The sequence below is a fragment of the Cucumis melo genome, chromosome 12, assembly GCF_025177605.1.
Source record: "Cucumis melo cultivar AY chromosome 12, USDA_Cmelo_AY_1.0, whole genome shotgun sequence".
NCBI lineage: Eukaryota > Viridiplantae > Streptophyta > Magnoliopsida > Cucurbitales > Cucurbitaceae > Cucumis > Cucumis melo.
Genome location: NC_066868.1, coordinates 4,242,128 through 4,257,123, shown reverse-complemented (window position 1 = coordinate 4,257,123; position 14,996 = coordinate 4,242,128). Strand labels below are relative to the sequence as shown.

At 37.3% G+C, this 14,996-nt stretch overlaps 1 protein-coding gene across 1 annotated transcript in view; it reads left to right on the top strand.

Moving 5' to 3' along the window:
• The first annotated feature begins 535 nt into the window (after positions 1–535).
• Positions 536–14,996, top strand: part of LOC103502942 (DNA-directed RNA polymerase III subunit 1) — a 58,956-nt gene continuing 44,495 nt past the window's right edge. The window contains exons 1-4 of the mRNA XM_008467068.3: positions 536–1,051; positions 1,140–1,269; positions 6,746–6,895; positions 6,984–7,161. Of these exons, the coding sequence (XP_008465290.3) occupies positions 978–1,051; positions 1,140–1,269; positions 6,746–6,895; positions 6,984–7,161 (532 nt within the window). The 5' untranslated portion in view covers positions 536–977. The remainder of the gene's footprint in view (positions 1,052–1,139; positions 1,270–6,745; positions 6,896–6,983; positions 7,162–14,996) is intronic.

Genomic DNA, 14,996 nt, shown 5'->3' with positions numbered 1-14,996 from the left:
GTTATCAAACATGTTCCTGTTTCTTGTTCTAAAGAAAGAAGAAACAGGGAACAAGAAACAGGAAACAGGAAACAGGAAACAGGAAACAGAAATGTTACCAAACATGGCCTAAGCACATTAATGAATAATAGATATCTATATATTATATTAATATTTATAATAATTATGTCTATATACATATTTTGAATAAAAAATTAATTATACACTAAACAAGAAAATTTAATGCCAAGATAATCATAACTAAACTAACAAAGAATTTTAATTTCCTATGTTTGGATAAAAAAGTCGATGCCAATAAAATACTTAATCATTCTCCTTCATTTTTTTGAAACATAATTTTTCCAAAAGCAAAAAGTCATAATATAATGTCTTATAATATTTTTCAAAAGTATTAAATTAATTTAAGAAAATCGCATATCTAAACTCGAGATTATAATCAATATGCCAGTTTGGGTAATATTTTATTTTCTAGTAAAATCTGTTTCCAAAAGTAGATCAACATTCATATCCTCCACCCTCGTTCTCGCCCCTTTGTCCGCGCGCCGCCGGCGAAGCCTTAGCTAGACCGCGGTCTCGGCTCAAGCAACAAAGTAACAGGTCCGGGCGGTCAAGTAACCGGTTGGCAAAAAAAGAAGGAACCAAACCGAACCGATGATTCTTCAGGAGTTAGGGCTCATTCTAACTATTAACCGTTACTCGTCGCCATTTTTCTCTTTTGGTTTATTCGGCTCAGTGGCCACTCTCTTTCGTAGTTCTTCGCCCCACGAGTTCTCTGTTTTTCTCACTTTTTTTCACTCTCCACTGCTGCTTAATCGAGGATTCTTCACGTATTTTCTTCAAGTAATTTGAATGACGGCGAGACTGCTGAACGACGCAGTCACGACGCTTCAACTGCTTGCATTTCACCGTCGGACTCCTCGAGTCTTTTAGTTGTTGTTTTTCTTTCTACTTCTTGTTGTGTTCTTCATTGATCGAAGATGAATAGAGCACAAGTGGAAGGTCTGGTGTTTACTAAACAACCATACATTGAGGATGTTGGGCCTCGTAAAATGTAAGTTTCCTTTCGTGGGCATTGAGAAAGTTGTTATTACTAGTGCCTGATGGTCTGTTTTTGTTTGTTTGTTTGGGTCTTACTACAGCAAGAGCATGCAGTTCACTACCTTCTCCGGAGCTGAAATTAGCAAGTTGGCTGAAGTTCAGGTGTACAAAGGTTTATATTATGATACTACTCGAAAACCCATCGATGGCGGCTTGTTGGATCCTCGAATGGTACGTATTATCATGGGGGATTCAAGGTTCATGCTCACTGATAGTAGTTTTTTCTGTCTTTGCTATTTACTATTGCGGTTATGGAACACTGGAGAGGAAATTCAATTTACCTCACGATTAATACACTCTCCTCACAACCTTGGAAAATAAGCTTCCAGGCTTTATTAATTATGAGAACGAACTACGGACTGATTATAGTAGGTGTTCATGATTAAGACTATTAGTTATATAAACTAATGCTCCCTCTCTAAACGGGGAACGAAGATTAAAAATGCACATCTTATCAGAAAGAAAATGAAGTTGTCTAGGCCAAGGTAGTGAGTGCATTGGCAAAAGTTTGAGGAAATCGTTTGGTATTGTATAGTATGGATATATGTAGAATGAAAATCAATTTCTATATGAGATGCCCTAGAAAGGGTTGGGGGAATCCTAAAAAATGTTGATTTCTTTTGTTCCATAATTAAGACAATAGACCTTTATCTGCATTGGTCCCTAATACGTGCACTTTCAATCTCAAAGATGGCCCGAAAAGAATTTGATGGACGTTATCTCCAAAATGGTTGGGACCCACTTGACACAGAACAAATGAAATAAATTAAGCTAGCACCAAACCATCTTGGGTTGGCCTAATAGTAAATATGAGCGCACGACCTTGATAAAGGGCCAAGATGTCATGAGTTCAATCCATGGTGTCCCAACTACTTAGGATTTAATATTCTAAGAGTTTGCTTGACACCCAAATGTTGTAAGTTCAGACAGGTTGTCCTGTGAATTTAGTTGCAGAGCTTCGTGTCCTTTAAAAATTTGAAGCTCAATGAAGTCTTTTAATGGTTTCATTGAGGATTGTTATCTCTTTGATCTCTCTTTGCTAAATGGGATGTTCACTTGGGCTAATTGCAGGGCGACTATGAGAATAGACAAATTTCTCCTTTCTGAAGTGTGGATTGAGAGGTTTGGTTGCCCTAGGCAAATAAGGGGCTTGAGAGTCACCTCGGATCATTGGCCACTAGTCTTAAAGTTTGGAGATTAGAGGTGGGGGCTTGGCACTTTTTGCTTTCGAAACATGTGGCTGAATCACCCTTCTGTTAGGAACCAAGGTAGTATAAGATGCCTTTTTCCCACGTTGGTTAGAATGGGATAACCAACGATAAATGTGGTAATTACCGATGAGAGAATTTTATTAATGTTTAAAAGTTGTGAATACAAGTAGACAAGTGCTCTACTTATAATTGAAAAGCAAACTAATCTTAATCCTAATAAATCAAAGAAACTAATCCTAATTCTAATTAATAAAAGAAACTAATCCTAATCCTAATCCTAATAAACCAAAGAAACTAATTCTAGTCCTAATAAATAAAAGAAATTACTCCTAATATTAATAGATTAAGGATTTGAATACAATATCCCATTCCTACTACATCATTCTATCCCTAAAAAAATACTCGTCCTAGGTAAAAATAAAAAGTTAAGCCAATTAAACGGAAACAACTTTGGAAACTAATATAACAAACTATTGAAAGTAATAAACACGAAACCGGCTTACGTGGAAACTCGAGAACCGGGAGAAAAACCACGATGTTTTTAGTTTTATTATTTTATGATATTCATACAATAGATACAAGAGGGAATAAATAGAAAAGTACAAAGAGATTAAAAAGGAAAGAATATCTAGGGTAAATCTTTCCAATGGGCTAAGCCCACTAATTCTAATAATTCTAACACTCCCCCTCAAGTTGGGACGTAAATATCAATGAGACCCAACTTGCTAACATAAAAGTCGAAGTTTGGTCTGAGAAGCCCATTGGTGAGGACATCAGCAACCTGTCGGCCGGAAGGGATATACGAAATGCATATGCTCCCACTGTCAAGTCTTTCTTTGATGAAATATTGATCAATCTCAACATGTTTAGTTCTATCATGCTGAACTGGGTTGTTAGCAATATTAATAGCAGCTTTATTATCACAAAAGAGCTTCAATGGAGTCTTACATTCCTGATGAAGATCAGACAGGACTTTCTGGAGCCAAATTTCCTTACATATTCCTAAACTCATAGCTCTATATTCGGCCTCAGCACTGCTCCTGGCCACAACACTTTGCTTCTTACTCCTCCAAGTTACAATATTGCCCCAAACAAAGGTACAATAATCGGAGGTAGTAAACTTTCTGTCAACAACAGATCCTGTCCAATTCGAGTCAGTATATGCCTCAATGGTCTTTTTGTCTGTCTTTCTAAACATCAACCTTTTATCAGGTGTCGTTTTTAAGTATCTCAGAATTCTTTTGACAGCTTCCATGTGTTCCTCATAGGACAACACTCACAGCAAAGAAAATATCAGGACGAGTATGAGATAAGTAAATCAATTTACCCACGAGACGCTGATATTGTTCTTTATCAACTGGAACTTGATCATCAGAGTTTTCTAGTTTACAGTTGAATTCAATAGGAGTGTCAGCGGGACGACATCCCAACATACCTGTCTCGGTTAGCAGATCAAGGGTGTATTTTCTCTTAGACACGAAGATGCCTTCTTTAGATCTGGCCACCTCCATTTCAAGGAAATATTTCAGATTTCCCAAATCCTTGATTTCAAATTCATTACCCATTCTCTGCTTAAGTTGACTGATTTCTACCTGATCATCTCTAGAAAAAACGATGTCATCCACATAAACTATCAGAATTGCAATCTTCCCTGTCGCAGAAACTTTTGTAAATAAAGTGTGATCGGAGTGTCCCTGACTGTATCCTTGGGACTTGACAAAAGTAGTGAATCTGTCAAACCATGCTCTGGGTGACTGTTTCAGACCATATAAGGATTTTTGGAGTTTACAAACTTGTTGACCAAACTAGGCTTCAAAGCCAGGCGGAGGGCTCATGTAAACCTCCTCTACTAGATCTTCATTCAGAAAAGCATTTTTAACATCCGGCTGATATAGAGGCCAATCTTTGTTTACAACAACATAAAGGACTCTGACAATATTCAACTTAGCAACAGGAGAAAAAGTTTCTGAATAATCAACACCATAGGTCTGAGTAAATCATTTTACAACTAACCTTGCCTTGTGTTTGTCAAGTGTTCTTACTCTGCCCTCTGACAAAGCAAGCAGCAAAAAAAGGCCTGATAAGAGTAGACCTTCTCCTCACAAGCCTATCCACTGTGTTAACCTGACCTAGCAGAACTTGCCAGATGAATAACCTGACTTTCTTAGGAACCTTGGTCTTTAGACCACATTAAAAACAAATTTCCTGGAGGGGGAGGGATCCAACAACAAACTAAAAATAGATTTACTTGAGAATCTCTGACTCGGATTGGGATTCCAAACACAAACGTCCCTCTTTCCCTCCCCAAGACTACACCCCTCAACCAGAGAAAGAAAAGAAGCAACCTTTGTTGTTTCTCCATTGGTCACATTATGACGGAACTCGAAAGAGGACACAGAGTTATCGGACCTGACCAAAAGGTCCGATATCATGCAGTTTTTAGAAGTGGATAAATGATAAAGATGCGAAAATAAGGAGCAAAGGGAAGACTCCACCATCCACTGATCCTCCCAAAAATATGTATCCTTACCCTCCCCCACAATACAATGGGTGCTCTCTTGTTCAGAATTTTCAATTTGGATTTTTGTCTTACTAGCAAGATTGATAATTGGATGCTTGATGGGCTTAATAGCAAAGCTTTTTGTTCGAAGGGTAATATCTTGTGGAGATGCGCTACTCGATCTCTTTTATGGAGCATTTGAAATGAGAGAAATAGTAAATTCTTTTATGATAGTCATAATTCTTTTGATTCTTTTTGGACTATGGTCCAACACACAACTTCTTGATGCTTCTTGGTGGTGTATCAATTACATCAAACACTTTTGTTATTATAGCCTTTCTATGATTTTTAACAATTGGAAGGCCCTCATATGTTAGTTATTCTTGGGAAGGGCCCTCTCATCCTTGCACTTAGGCTATTCTTTTTTGTTATGTTGAATATATTTGTTTCTTATCTAAAAAAAAAAAGAAAAAACTTGTGAATACAAGTACTCTATTTATAATTGAAAAAAACTAATCCTAATAAATCAAAGAAACTAATCTTAATCCTAATTAATAAAAGTAACTAATCCTAATCTTAATAAAATAAAGAAACTAATCCTAATCCTAATAAATCGAAGAAACTAATCTTGATCCTAATAGATTAAGAATTTGAACATAATACTCTGTTCTTACTACATCACTCTCCCACCTTAATAGTTGGTTTTTGGGGTATGGTTCTTCAAGGTGCTTAAGTTTCTAACACTTTCCTTTGAGGCTAACATCTCCTCCTGATGGAATATGCTGGTGCTTGGGAGCTAGGAAGGTTACTGTTTTATGGGCAACTCAAAGCTATGAAATGGACTCTCAAGTCTTGGAATAGAGAGGTGTTATATCCAAATTAAGACGCAAGAGATCTTGAATAGAAATGAGGGGATTGATTTGAAGTAAGTTGAGGGCCTTTTAGATTCAAGTTTGAAAGTGGAGAGGGGCTCTTTAAAAGGAGACTTTGTTGAGTTGATTAGGAAGGAGAGTACTAGTTGGAGCCAAAAGTCAAAAGCAAGATGGGCACAGGGTGGCAAGTGGTGGGCGAATAAAAATTACACTATATCTTTGGTTAAGAATGATCAGACCAAAGCGTGGATGTCTTAAACCTCTCTCTGTTCATCAGAAGAAATTTATAATACTGTGGTTTGTTGGGGTGTGTGCTGTGTTGTGGGACATTTGGGGGGAGAGAAACATGAAGTGTTTGGAGATTTGGATATGGACCTTAGTGAGTTTTGGTCCTTAGTGAGGTTTCATGTTTTGCTTTGGGCTTTGGTTTCGAAGTTTCTTTTGTAACTATTTACTAGTAACATATTCCTTAGTTGGAAAGCCCTTTCATTAGAGGGTTTGTTTTGTGGGCTTTTATTTATTTATTTTTTGTATGCTTTTGTATTCTTTCTTTCTTTCTCAATGATAGTTGTTGACTCTACAAAAAAAAAAGAAAAGAAAATCAGTTATTTAAGAGATGATGAATGCCCTGAGAGAATTTAAATAGATAAACCAGCTGGCTGCTATGGAGTCAGAAATTTAGGGCTTCTATGATGACCTTTTTTTCAGGGAAGGTAAGCCACTATTTCTTCCTATGGGTTTGAATTGGAGGCATATATACATCTTTAGATAGACTTTGGCTCGAATTAAGTAAGAAGAGTATGGCTCCCTCTATGAGACCTCCTTCTCCCAACCCCCTTTCCAACCTCACATCCCCTGCCACCACAGCCAAACAGACCATGTCAATGGAGATTTCTATGATTACAACTTTTTGATTAAATTAGACCTTAACTGAATTAATCTTCCTCCTACCTTTTGGATGTTTAATTTTTTCATTAATGGAAGTCTGTCTCTTGTAAAAGAAAACTTGAACTTACCCATCATTTGTCTAAATGTTTGCCTTTTCTTTTGGGATTGTGTTTCAGGGGCCTGCTAATAAGGGCTGCAAGTGTTCTACATGCCATGCCAATTTTGGTGACTGCCCAGGACATTATGGATACGTGAATCTCTCTCTCCCGGTTTTTAATGTTGGTTACTTTACTACAATATTGGAAATACTCAAGTGCATTTGCAAGGTATTGAAAAGACAAGTTATTTGCTTTCCCTGAATTAGTTTGAAATTTCTTGAAACATTATTTCTCATGTGTAGAAGTTTCTTTACAGTCATGTTCGCGTATACTTTTGGAAGAGAAGCTTTATAAAGATTTCTTGAGGAAGATGAGAAATCCTAAATTGGAAGCCTTGCGGAAGTGTGATCTTGTGAAGAAAATCATAAAGAAGTGTTCTACCTTGACAACTGGCAATAAAAGCACGAAGTGCTCCAGATGTGGATATTTAAATGGTTTGGATTTCTTTATTTTGTTGTATACTCTAGCTGTTCCCATTTATATGTTATTTATAATTTATTCACCTCTACTCCTTAGACTTCTCTCCTCCTTAGATGCTTGCTATTATTTGTTACCTAAATTATCTAACACAAGGGAATTCATCTCAACTCTATTAGCAAATGTGCATGCATTATTGAGAAAAAGGCAATTCACTTTGTTTTTATGTGCTCTTGCATGGCCTTTATTATTTTCTTTTTTATAAGAAACAATAGGACAACCAAAGGGCTGGGGTAGAGGAACAACCTATCTCTCTGGACAACAAAAACAAAAAGAAGGTTAAAAGGAAAAAAGGACCAATCGGAAAATCCCCTGTTCAAACAGTGGTTAAGGACCTCCAGAAATTCTACATCAAAGGAAGAACCTCCTTCCAAAATGCTTGGATGACCCTCCTGAATTCCGACTTACATGAGGAAAGCTGTGTGAAAATTCAAACTTTTTGATTAGAATGCTAAAGGTCAGCAAATAAAACTCACATCTCTTCAAATTTTAATCTATCTCCTATAAAAATTCCAGACTTGGGCATAAACCTTGTGCGAGATACTCTGCATTCAGGGTTAAATATTACAAAAATTCCAGAAAAGAAAAATTAGATGATGAAGAATCCATAGTCAGTACCAGCAGTGAAGAATTAGAACCTGTGATTTTAGAGGAGGGAGACGACGTGTTGGCTGAATTCGAGGCAAATAATTTGGATGATGCATTGGGTCCAGATCTCCCTTACGTTATTTCTCACATCTGAATCCAAGGCATGCCGTAAAGAATCGGCATAAAACTTACCTGCAGAATTAGTCCTATTCATTGCCGCTTGCGAAATTGATGTTATCGAAGGAAAAATCTGAATAAGCAAAAGCTTGAAAACCATATTGGGAAAGACTAGAGGCTGCCTAAATGAATCAAAACAATTGGCCTTGAAAAGAGTAATGAGTTGACCAATCAAGCAGTTGTTCTAATTCAGGAGACAAAACAAGAGACTATTGACAGCTCCCTAATTAAGGTTCCATGGAGTTCGAAGGACATTGGCTGGGATTTTATTGAATCAACCGGTACATCCAAAGGAATTTTGACTATGTGGGATGAAAGTAAAATCTGTGTGTTCAAAGTCTTCAAAGGAAGATACACTCTCTCAGTTAAATCCACTACTGTTAGCAAAAAGCCTTGCTGGATTTCCAACGTGTATGGCCCTACACAACATCAAGCAAGGAAGCTCGTTTGGCCAGAACTTAATTCCCTTGCAGCTCTTTGTTAAGGTGCTTGGTGTGTGGGAGGAGACTCTAATGTTACCAGACTAATTCAGGAGAGATTTCCAATTGGGAGGCAAATCAGGGGCATGAGAAAATTCAATAGGTTTATAGAAGACTCAAACTTGTTTGAAATTCCACTTTCTAATGGGAAATTCATTTGGTCCTAAGAAGGCAACATAATTTTCAGATCCTTGCTAGACAGATTCTTAATTAACTCTGAATGAGATGAATTGTTTGCAGACACCAGAGTCACATGGCAAGCTCGATTATTCTCGGATCACTTCCCCATATTATTAGAGGCAGGGGCTTTTAGTTGGGAGCCATCCCCTTTTCGTTTATGCAATAGTTGGCTGTTAGACAAACATTGCTGCAGACTCATTGAGAACTCCTTGGATTTGGGAAGTCACCAAGGATGATCAGGTTTCGTTATACCTTTCAAACTTTGATCCTTAAAAATTCAGCTGAAGAAATGGAAAGTTGACAGCAAAAAAGCCAGGAAATATAATGAAGAGAGCTTGCTAAAAGCTTTGGCAAGTGAAGAAGATAAGGATGAGCAACTGGACTTGGCAACAGAGAATAGTACCTTAAAATGGATGCTGAAAGCTGACTTTCTGGAACTATATAGAAGGGAGGAAAGAGATCTTATTCAGAAAAGTAAATAAATTGGATGAAATTAGGGGACGAGAGCCCCAAGTTCTTTCATCGATTTCTAACTGCCAAAAATAGAAAAAATTTGATTTTCGAATTAGTAAACAACCAAGTAGTTGAAAGTATTCATGGTAGCCACCCCTTCCTTTGGGACACTAGTAGGAAGGAGAATTTGAGTTTGAGAAGCCCATGGATTAGTATTTCAAGAGAATGGCACAAGATTGAAGCACTAGCCACTTTCATAATTGGAAATGGCAGTGTAGTATATTTTTGGACTGATCCAAGGCCGGAATAATATTCCCCTAAACAACAAGTTCCCTAGATTATCTCGTATTGCCCTCTTGTCTAAAGGTTCAATTTTCAAGCATTGGGATAGCCAAACTAGTTCCTGGGCGGTTTACTTAGAAGATTAATGAAAGAAGAGGAGGTTGTTGACTTTCAATCACTAATGATTTCTTTAAATGGGAAAATGGTAAACTTATCTCAGATAGGAAAGTTTGTTCCCTAGAACCAAGTGGCTTCTTCACTATTAAATCCTTCGTTACTCATCTATCACTTGCTTCTCCCATTGATGTATTGTTATACAGGGGGCTAAGAACCCTATAAGAGTCAACGTATCCGTGTGGATTATGCTTCAAGGGAATTTAAATTGTGCCTCTTCATTGCAAAAAAAGCTTCCCTCTCATTGCCTATCTCCTCATATGCACCATCTATGTTGTTAGTGTTTTAAAAGGCGCTCCAAGGCGCGCGCCTAGGCGCAAGGTGCACAGCTCGGGCTTATTTGTGGAGAGGCGAGGCGCTGCTGAGGCGCACGCCTTCCTCCAGGCATAATAGGCGCAAAAAGGCCCAAAGGCGCGGGCTTTTGTATGACATTTGGGCTGGGCTTTAATTTAAAAAAAAAGTTATTATATTTGTTTTTTAAACTGAACATATTATGTGTTGAATTTTGACTAGTTTTTTATTGTGTTTTGTTTTTTTGGGTAGAAAACTAATATTACAATTTTTTATACATTAGAGTTAATTCTCATTTCCACATTGGTAATTTACTTTATTTTATACATTGTTGCTCCTTTCAATTTTGTATATATGTATATGTATATATATATATATATTTATATAGTGCGCCTCATGAAGAAAAGCCCGCACCTGTTTGTGCGCCCTGCGCCTAGGCTCTAGAGGACCATTGCGCCTTAGTGTGCATTGAGCCTTTAAAAACACTGTATGTTGTATGAATCAAGAAGACCTTCCACAGCTTTTTTTCGAGTGTCCTTATGCAGGGAATTGTTGGTGTAGGCTGCTGCAAAGTTTTAATTTCAGATGGGTTTTGTATGGCAGTTTTAGCGGTAATGTGCTGCAAATTCTCTCTAGACTAGATATAAAAAAATCGTGATCAATTTTATGGTACAATGCAGTCAAGGCCTTATTAACAGAAATATGGTTTGAAAGAAATCAACATGTTTTCCACAATACAACTTCAGTATGGTTTGGGCCCTGTTTAGTCATTTTGAGTCCAGCTAAGGAGATTTAGGCCAGGGCCCTGTTTCTGCCTGGTTTAGAGTTGTCTTTTGTTAGTGATAAGTTGGTGATGTAAAGGTCTTATGTGTTGGACCACTTCTACTTCTCAATGTCATTTCACTTCTCTATTTTTCGAGTATGATGAGGATGCTAATGGGGTGTCAACCTAGTTGAGAAGTCCGGGTGCGTCTACTGATCCCTAGTTCTTTAATTGCTCATTGTATAACCCTCTTCTACTTTGAGCTCTGCCTCATTTTTTTTTATAATAAATGAGATTTGTTTCCTTTAAACAAAAGGCTTGTATGTTGAATGGAGAAATCTTTGAAGTCTTTTGAAAGTGAGCACCAGGTAGAAGCATTGATTCTAGCCATTTCGATCTGAGTTGTCCAAGGGGAAACTTTATTTAGAAATGTTCGCTGATTAGTTCAAACCAAATTTCTGATAAAATGGCCTTTACTGCATTTAACCAAATCAATCTAGGTTTCTTCTTGCGAATGGAACCTGAATAAGCTGGACCTTGTTCTCCTTAAATCTATAGTCGAAAACCCAATTCATATGAAACCAGCCAAATAAGTCACAATCTTCTTTGCATATAAGCAGGAGAAGAAAATATGCTGTTAATCTTTTGAAGCCTACAAACACAAGGGACAAACATGAGGAGATAAGCTGTGAGAGGGTAGTTTCATTTGCAAAACCTCCGCATAATTCAGTAGTCAATTCAACATTATCGAAAGCGTGATATTCACTCTTCTAGAGCTTTTTGTCTTCCAAATTGCTGATTGTAAATGCTTTCCAATTGGGGAGGCAGTGGAGAGATGGTTGACTAGTGAATGAACTGAAAACTTCCCATTTGATTCTAATTTGCAGGTTCTTTTATCTAGGGAGGCTGAGATCCTCCTTTTAGATATAAGACCAATGGGGGCTTGAAATTCATCTATTTCTCCATCTTTTAAAAGTCTCTTGAAATTTAGAACTTGTGAAGCAGTAGAAGAGTCCCAAAATTCCTTTACAACCCCCTTAGGATTCAAAGACAATCTAAACAGCCTTGAAATAGAAATTTTTAAAGGAAGAACATCTTCCCAAGAATCATTCCAAAATGCTATTCTTGAACCATCACCAAGCTTGAACAACGCTAAGGAATTAGGAGTGTGGAGCGCTTTTATTTCCTAAGCTTAATTATGAATCAGTGTAGATTGGTCGTCTTGCTCGCTTTTTTTTATCTCTCCTTAACATATCCGATTGTTTTTTTGTTTGTTTTTCATGTATTAATATCTTATGTTGAAGGTTGTTTGTTTAACCCTTTTACTCATGCTTGTTACTGTTTATTTTGGATATGATGAGGGTGCTAAAGGGGTGTTGACCTTGTTGAGATGTCTGGGTGCGCCTGCGGATCCTTATGTTCTTTTGCGCATTGTATCTCTCTTGCACTATGAGCTTTAATCTCATTTTTATCTAATAAAAAAAACTTGTTTCCCTTTAAAAATAAATAACAAACTTAAATCAACACTTAAGGCCACAATTAACTCCCCAGTTAAAATTTCAACAACTAATTGAAAGCCATCATAATATATCACATGGGGTGCAACGCATCAAGTTGAGGACATGTTTTACGTCAAGCTACACTCTTACTACTAGTATTTGTTGCTAGGCCAATGGTATGAAAAAAGTTGGCCCTGGTGCTGTGGACCTCCTTTTAGATGTTAGATTGAGTGGTAGAGGTTGCTCTAAGCTATAATTGTGTCCACGACGTATTATGTTTTTTCATATGCTTTGAATGATCTAATCCTTTATTCAAAGGTTTAAAAACCTGACTATGGTTCATTATTCTCTCGCTCACCCCCTTTTGGGAGTTTGTTGAATATTAGACTGAATTAATTTAGTGAAAATTTTGATGCTTGTTAAAAACAAAACTTCTCGTAACCATCATCGGTTGACCTAGTGGTAAAAAAGGAGACATAGTCTCAATATCTAACTAAAAGGTCATGGGTTCAATCCATGGTGACAATCTACCTAGGAATTAATTTCCTACGAGTTTCCTTCACATCCAAATGTTGTAGGTCAGGCGGGTTGTCCCGTGAGATTAGTCGAAGTGCACGTAAGTTAGTCCGGACACTCACAAATATTAAAAAAAGAAAAGAAAAGAAAAGAAAAAAAGAACAAACAAAACTTCTCGTTTTCTTTCAATTTTGTATTTTTTTTTTTTACAGAAAAGACTTACCAATTAACCAAAAAACACTATAAGTTTAGGGGATTCACAAAATATTCTTGGATAGAAATGAGTATGATTGAAGTCTTAGGAAGTGGAGAGCGTGTAAACTTCTTGAATATGATAGACCACCAATTATTTTACAATATAGTAGGAGGAAAAAGGGAGAAGTTACATGTGCAACAGAGAAGAGAAATGGAGGAGGAAGTGGAAACCACCTTGGTGGGACCACGGTTAGTTACATGGGAGGGAGTTAAAAGGGAAAGAAGGAAAGGGAAGATGGGGGTGGTTAATCAGTTTCTGGAAGGAGTGGGCTGTAGTTTCCTGAAGTGCAGGAACTACAGAGAGTGTCGGTGACCATAGTGTTTTGGAGTTGTTTCCATTCTCGTGAAGTATCTTTATGTTTGTTGTTTTATGTTGAATTCTGTACTTGTTCTTAAGTTGTTCTGTGTTTCAAGACTTGTTTGGATTCTATTATTATGTAAAAGTTTGGTTGATTAATGAACAAATAGAACACACTACTTGGTGTTCTATCATTTTGGTATAAGAGACTTTGAATCTTTGCTGCGTTTTCGCCATGGCACAAAAGCGAATTGAGGAAAAGTTGGAAACGGTTGATCAAGAGATTTCCAGCATTCGGGCAGAGTTACATGGGTCATATCTATTAAGGAAGAGATATTATCGTTGGCAAAGAGCATTGAAAGGCTGGGTGTACTGGCTGAACAGCAGCAACAAACTTTCATGAAATATATTGAGGCAATGATCAAAGGGAAGACAACAATGGAACAATTACCAGAAGGATCGTCAAGTAAAATTCACAGCATGGTTGATTTCAATGAATTGATGATGACGGAAGGAAAATTTGAGGAAAACGCACCAAGTTGGAGGGAGATGATTCTGCGGGGGACCGAAGCAAATTTAAGAAAATTGAAATGCTAGTTCTTGTGTGAAATGATCTTGTATCATGGTTATTTAGGGCTGAGAGGTACTTTCATATACACAAGCTTACTGAGTTCAGAGAAGATGACGGTGTCTATTATTAGTTTTGATGGAGCAACCTTGGATTGGTATAGATCTCATGAAGATCATGATCCGTTTGTTAATTGGGAAGATTTAAAGAGGTGACTGATTGTTCGATTTAGATCAGGCCGTGAGGGATTAATTTTAGGAAGGTTTTTAACGACCAAGCAAGAAACTACAGTGGAAGAATACCGAAATTTATTTGATAAGTTAGTGGCACCATTGCCTTTTTTGCAGAAAGCTGTCATAGAGAAAAATGGAATGTTGAGAGCCTGTTGGGCTTGCTCAAATGATGAAGTTGGCCAAAAGATTGAGGACCGAGAGGTATTAAGGGGTGAATCAGACTTAAAATGTGCAAGGGATGGTAAAACCCAGGTTTCTACTTCTTTAAAAACTTATTTTCCTGTAGTTTCCAATGACAATAAGTTAGGAGGTACTATTCCAATGAGGACTATCACACTTCGAGAAGTGGCTGTAGAAACTAATCGTCGGGAAGGACCATCAAGATGGCTTTCTGATACTGAGTTTTAAGTCGGACATGAGAAAGGACTCTGTTTTCGATGTGAGGAAAAATTTTATGCAGGCCGTAGATGTAAGATGAAGGATCAGAAGGAACTCAAAGTGTTAATTGTTCGAGCAATTGGAGAGGAATTGGAAGTAGTGGAAGAGGATGACTATACAGAGGAATCAGAGGTAAAAGCTATTGAACTTGATATTGAAAAAAAAGAATCCGTGATAGAATTGTCATTAAATTCGGTGGTGGGATTAACAAATTTGGACACGATAAAAATTAAAGGAGTAATTCAAGGGATGCTAGTGGTGGTTTTGATAGATTGCGGTGCAACGCATAACTTTATTTTTGAAAAATTAGTGGCTCAATTGAAATTAGTGGCTCAATTGAAATTGCCCTCGGAGGAAACTTCTCACTATAGGGTCATTTTGGGGTTGGGTACTGTTGTGAAAGGTAAGGGCATATGTAGTCAAGTGGAAATAACATTGGGTGATTGGAAAATTGTTGATAATTTCCTACCATTAGAGTTGGAAGGAGTGGATGTCATCCTTGGAATGCAATGATTGCACACGTCAGGGGTAATTGAAGTGGATTGGCGGAAACTCACTTTGACTTTCATATAAAATGAAAAGAAGGTTGTTGTAAGGG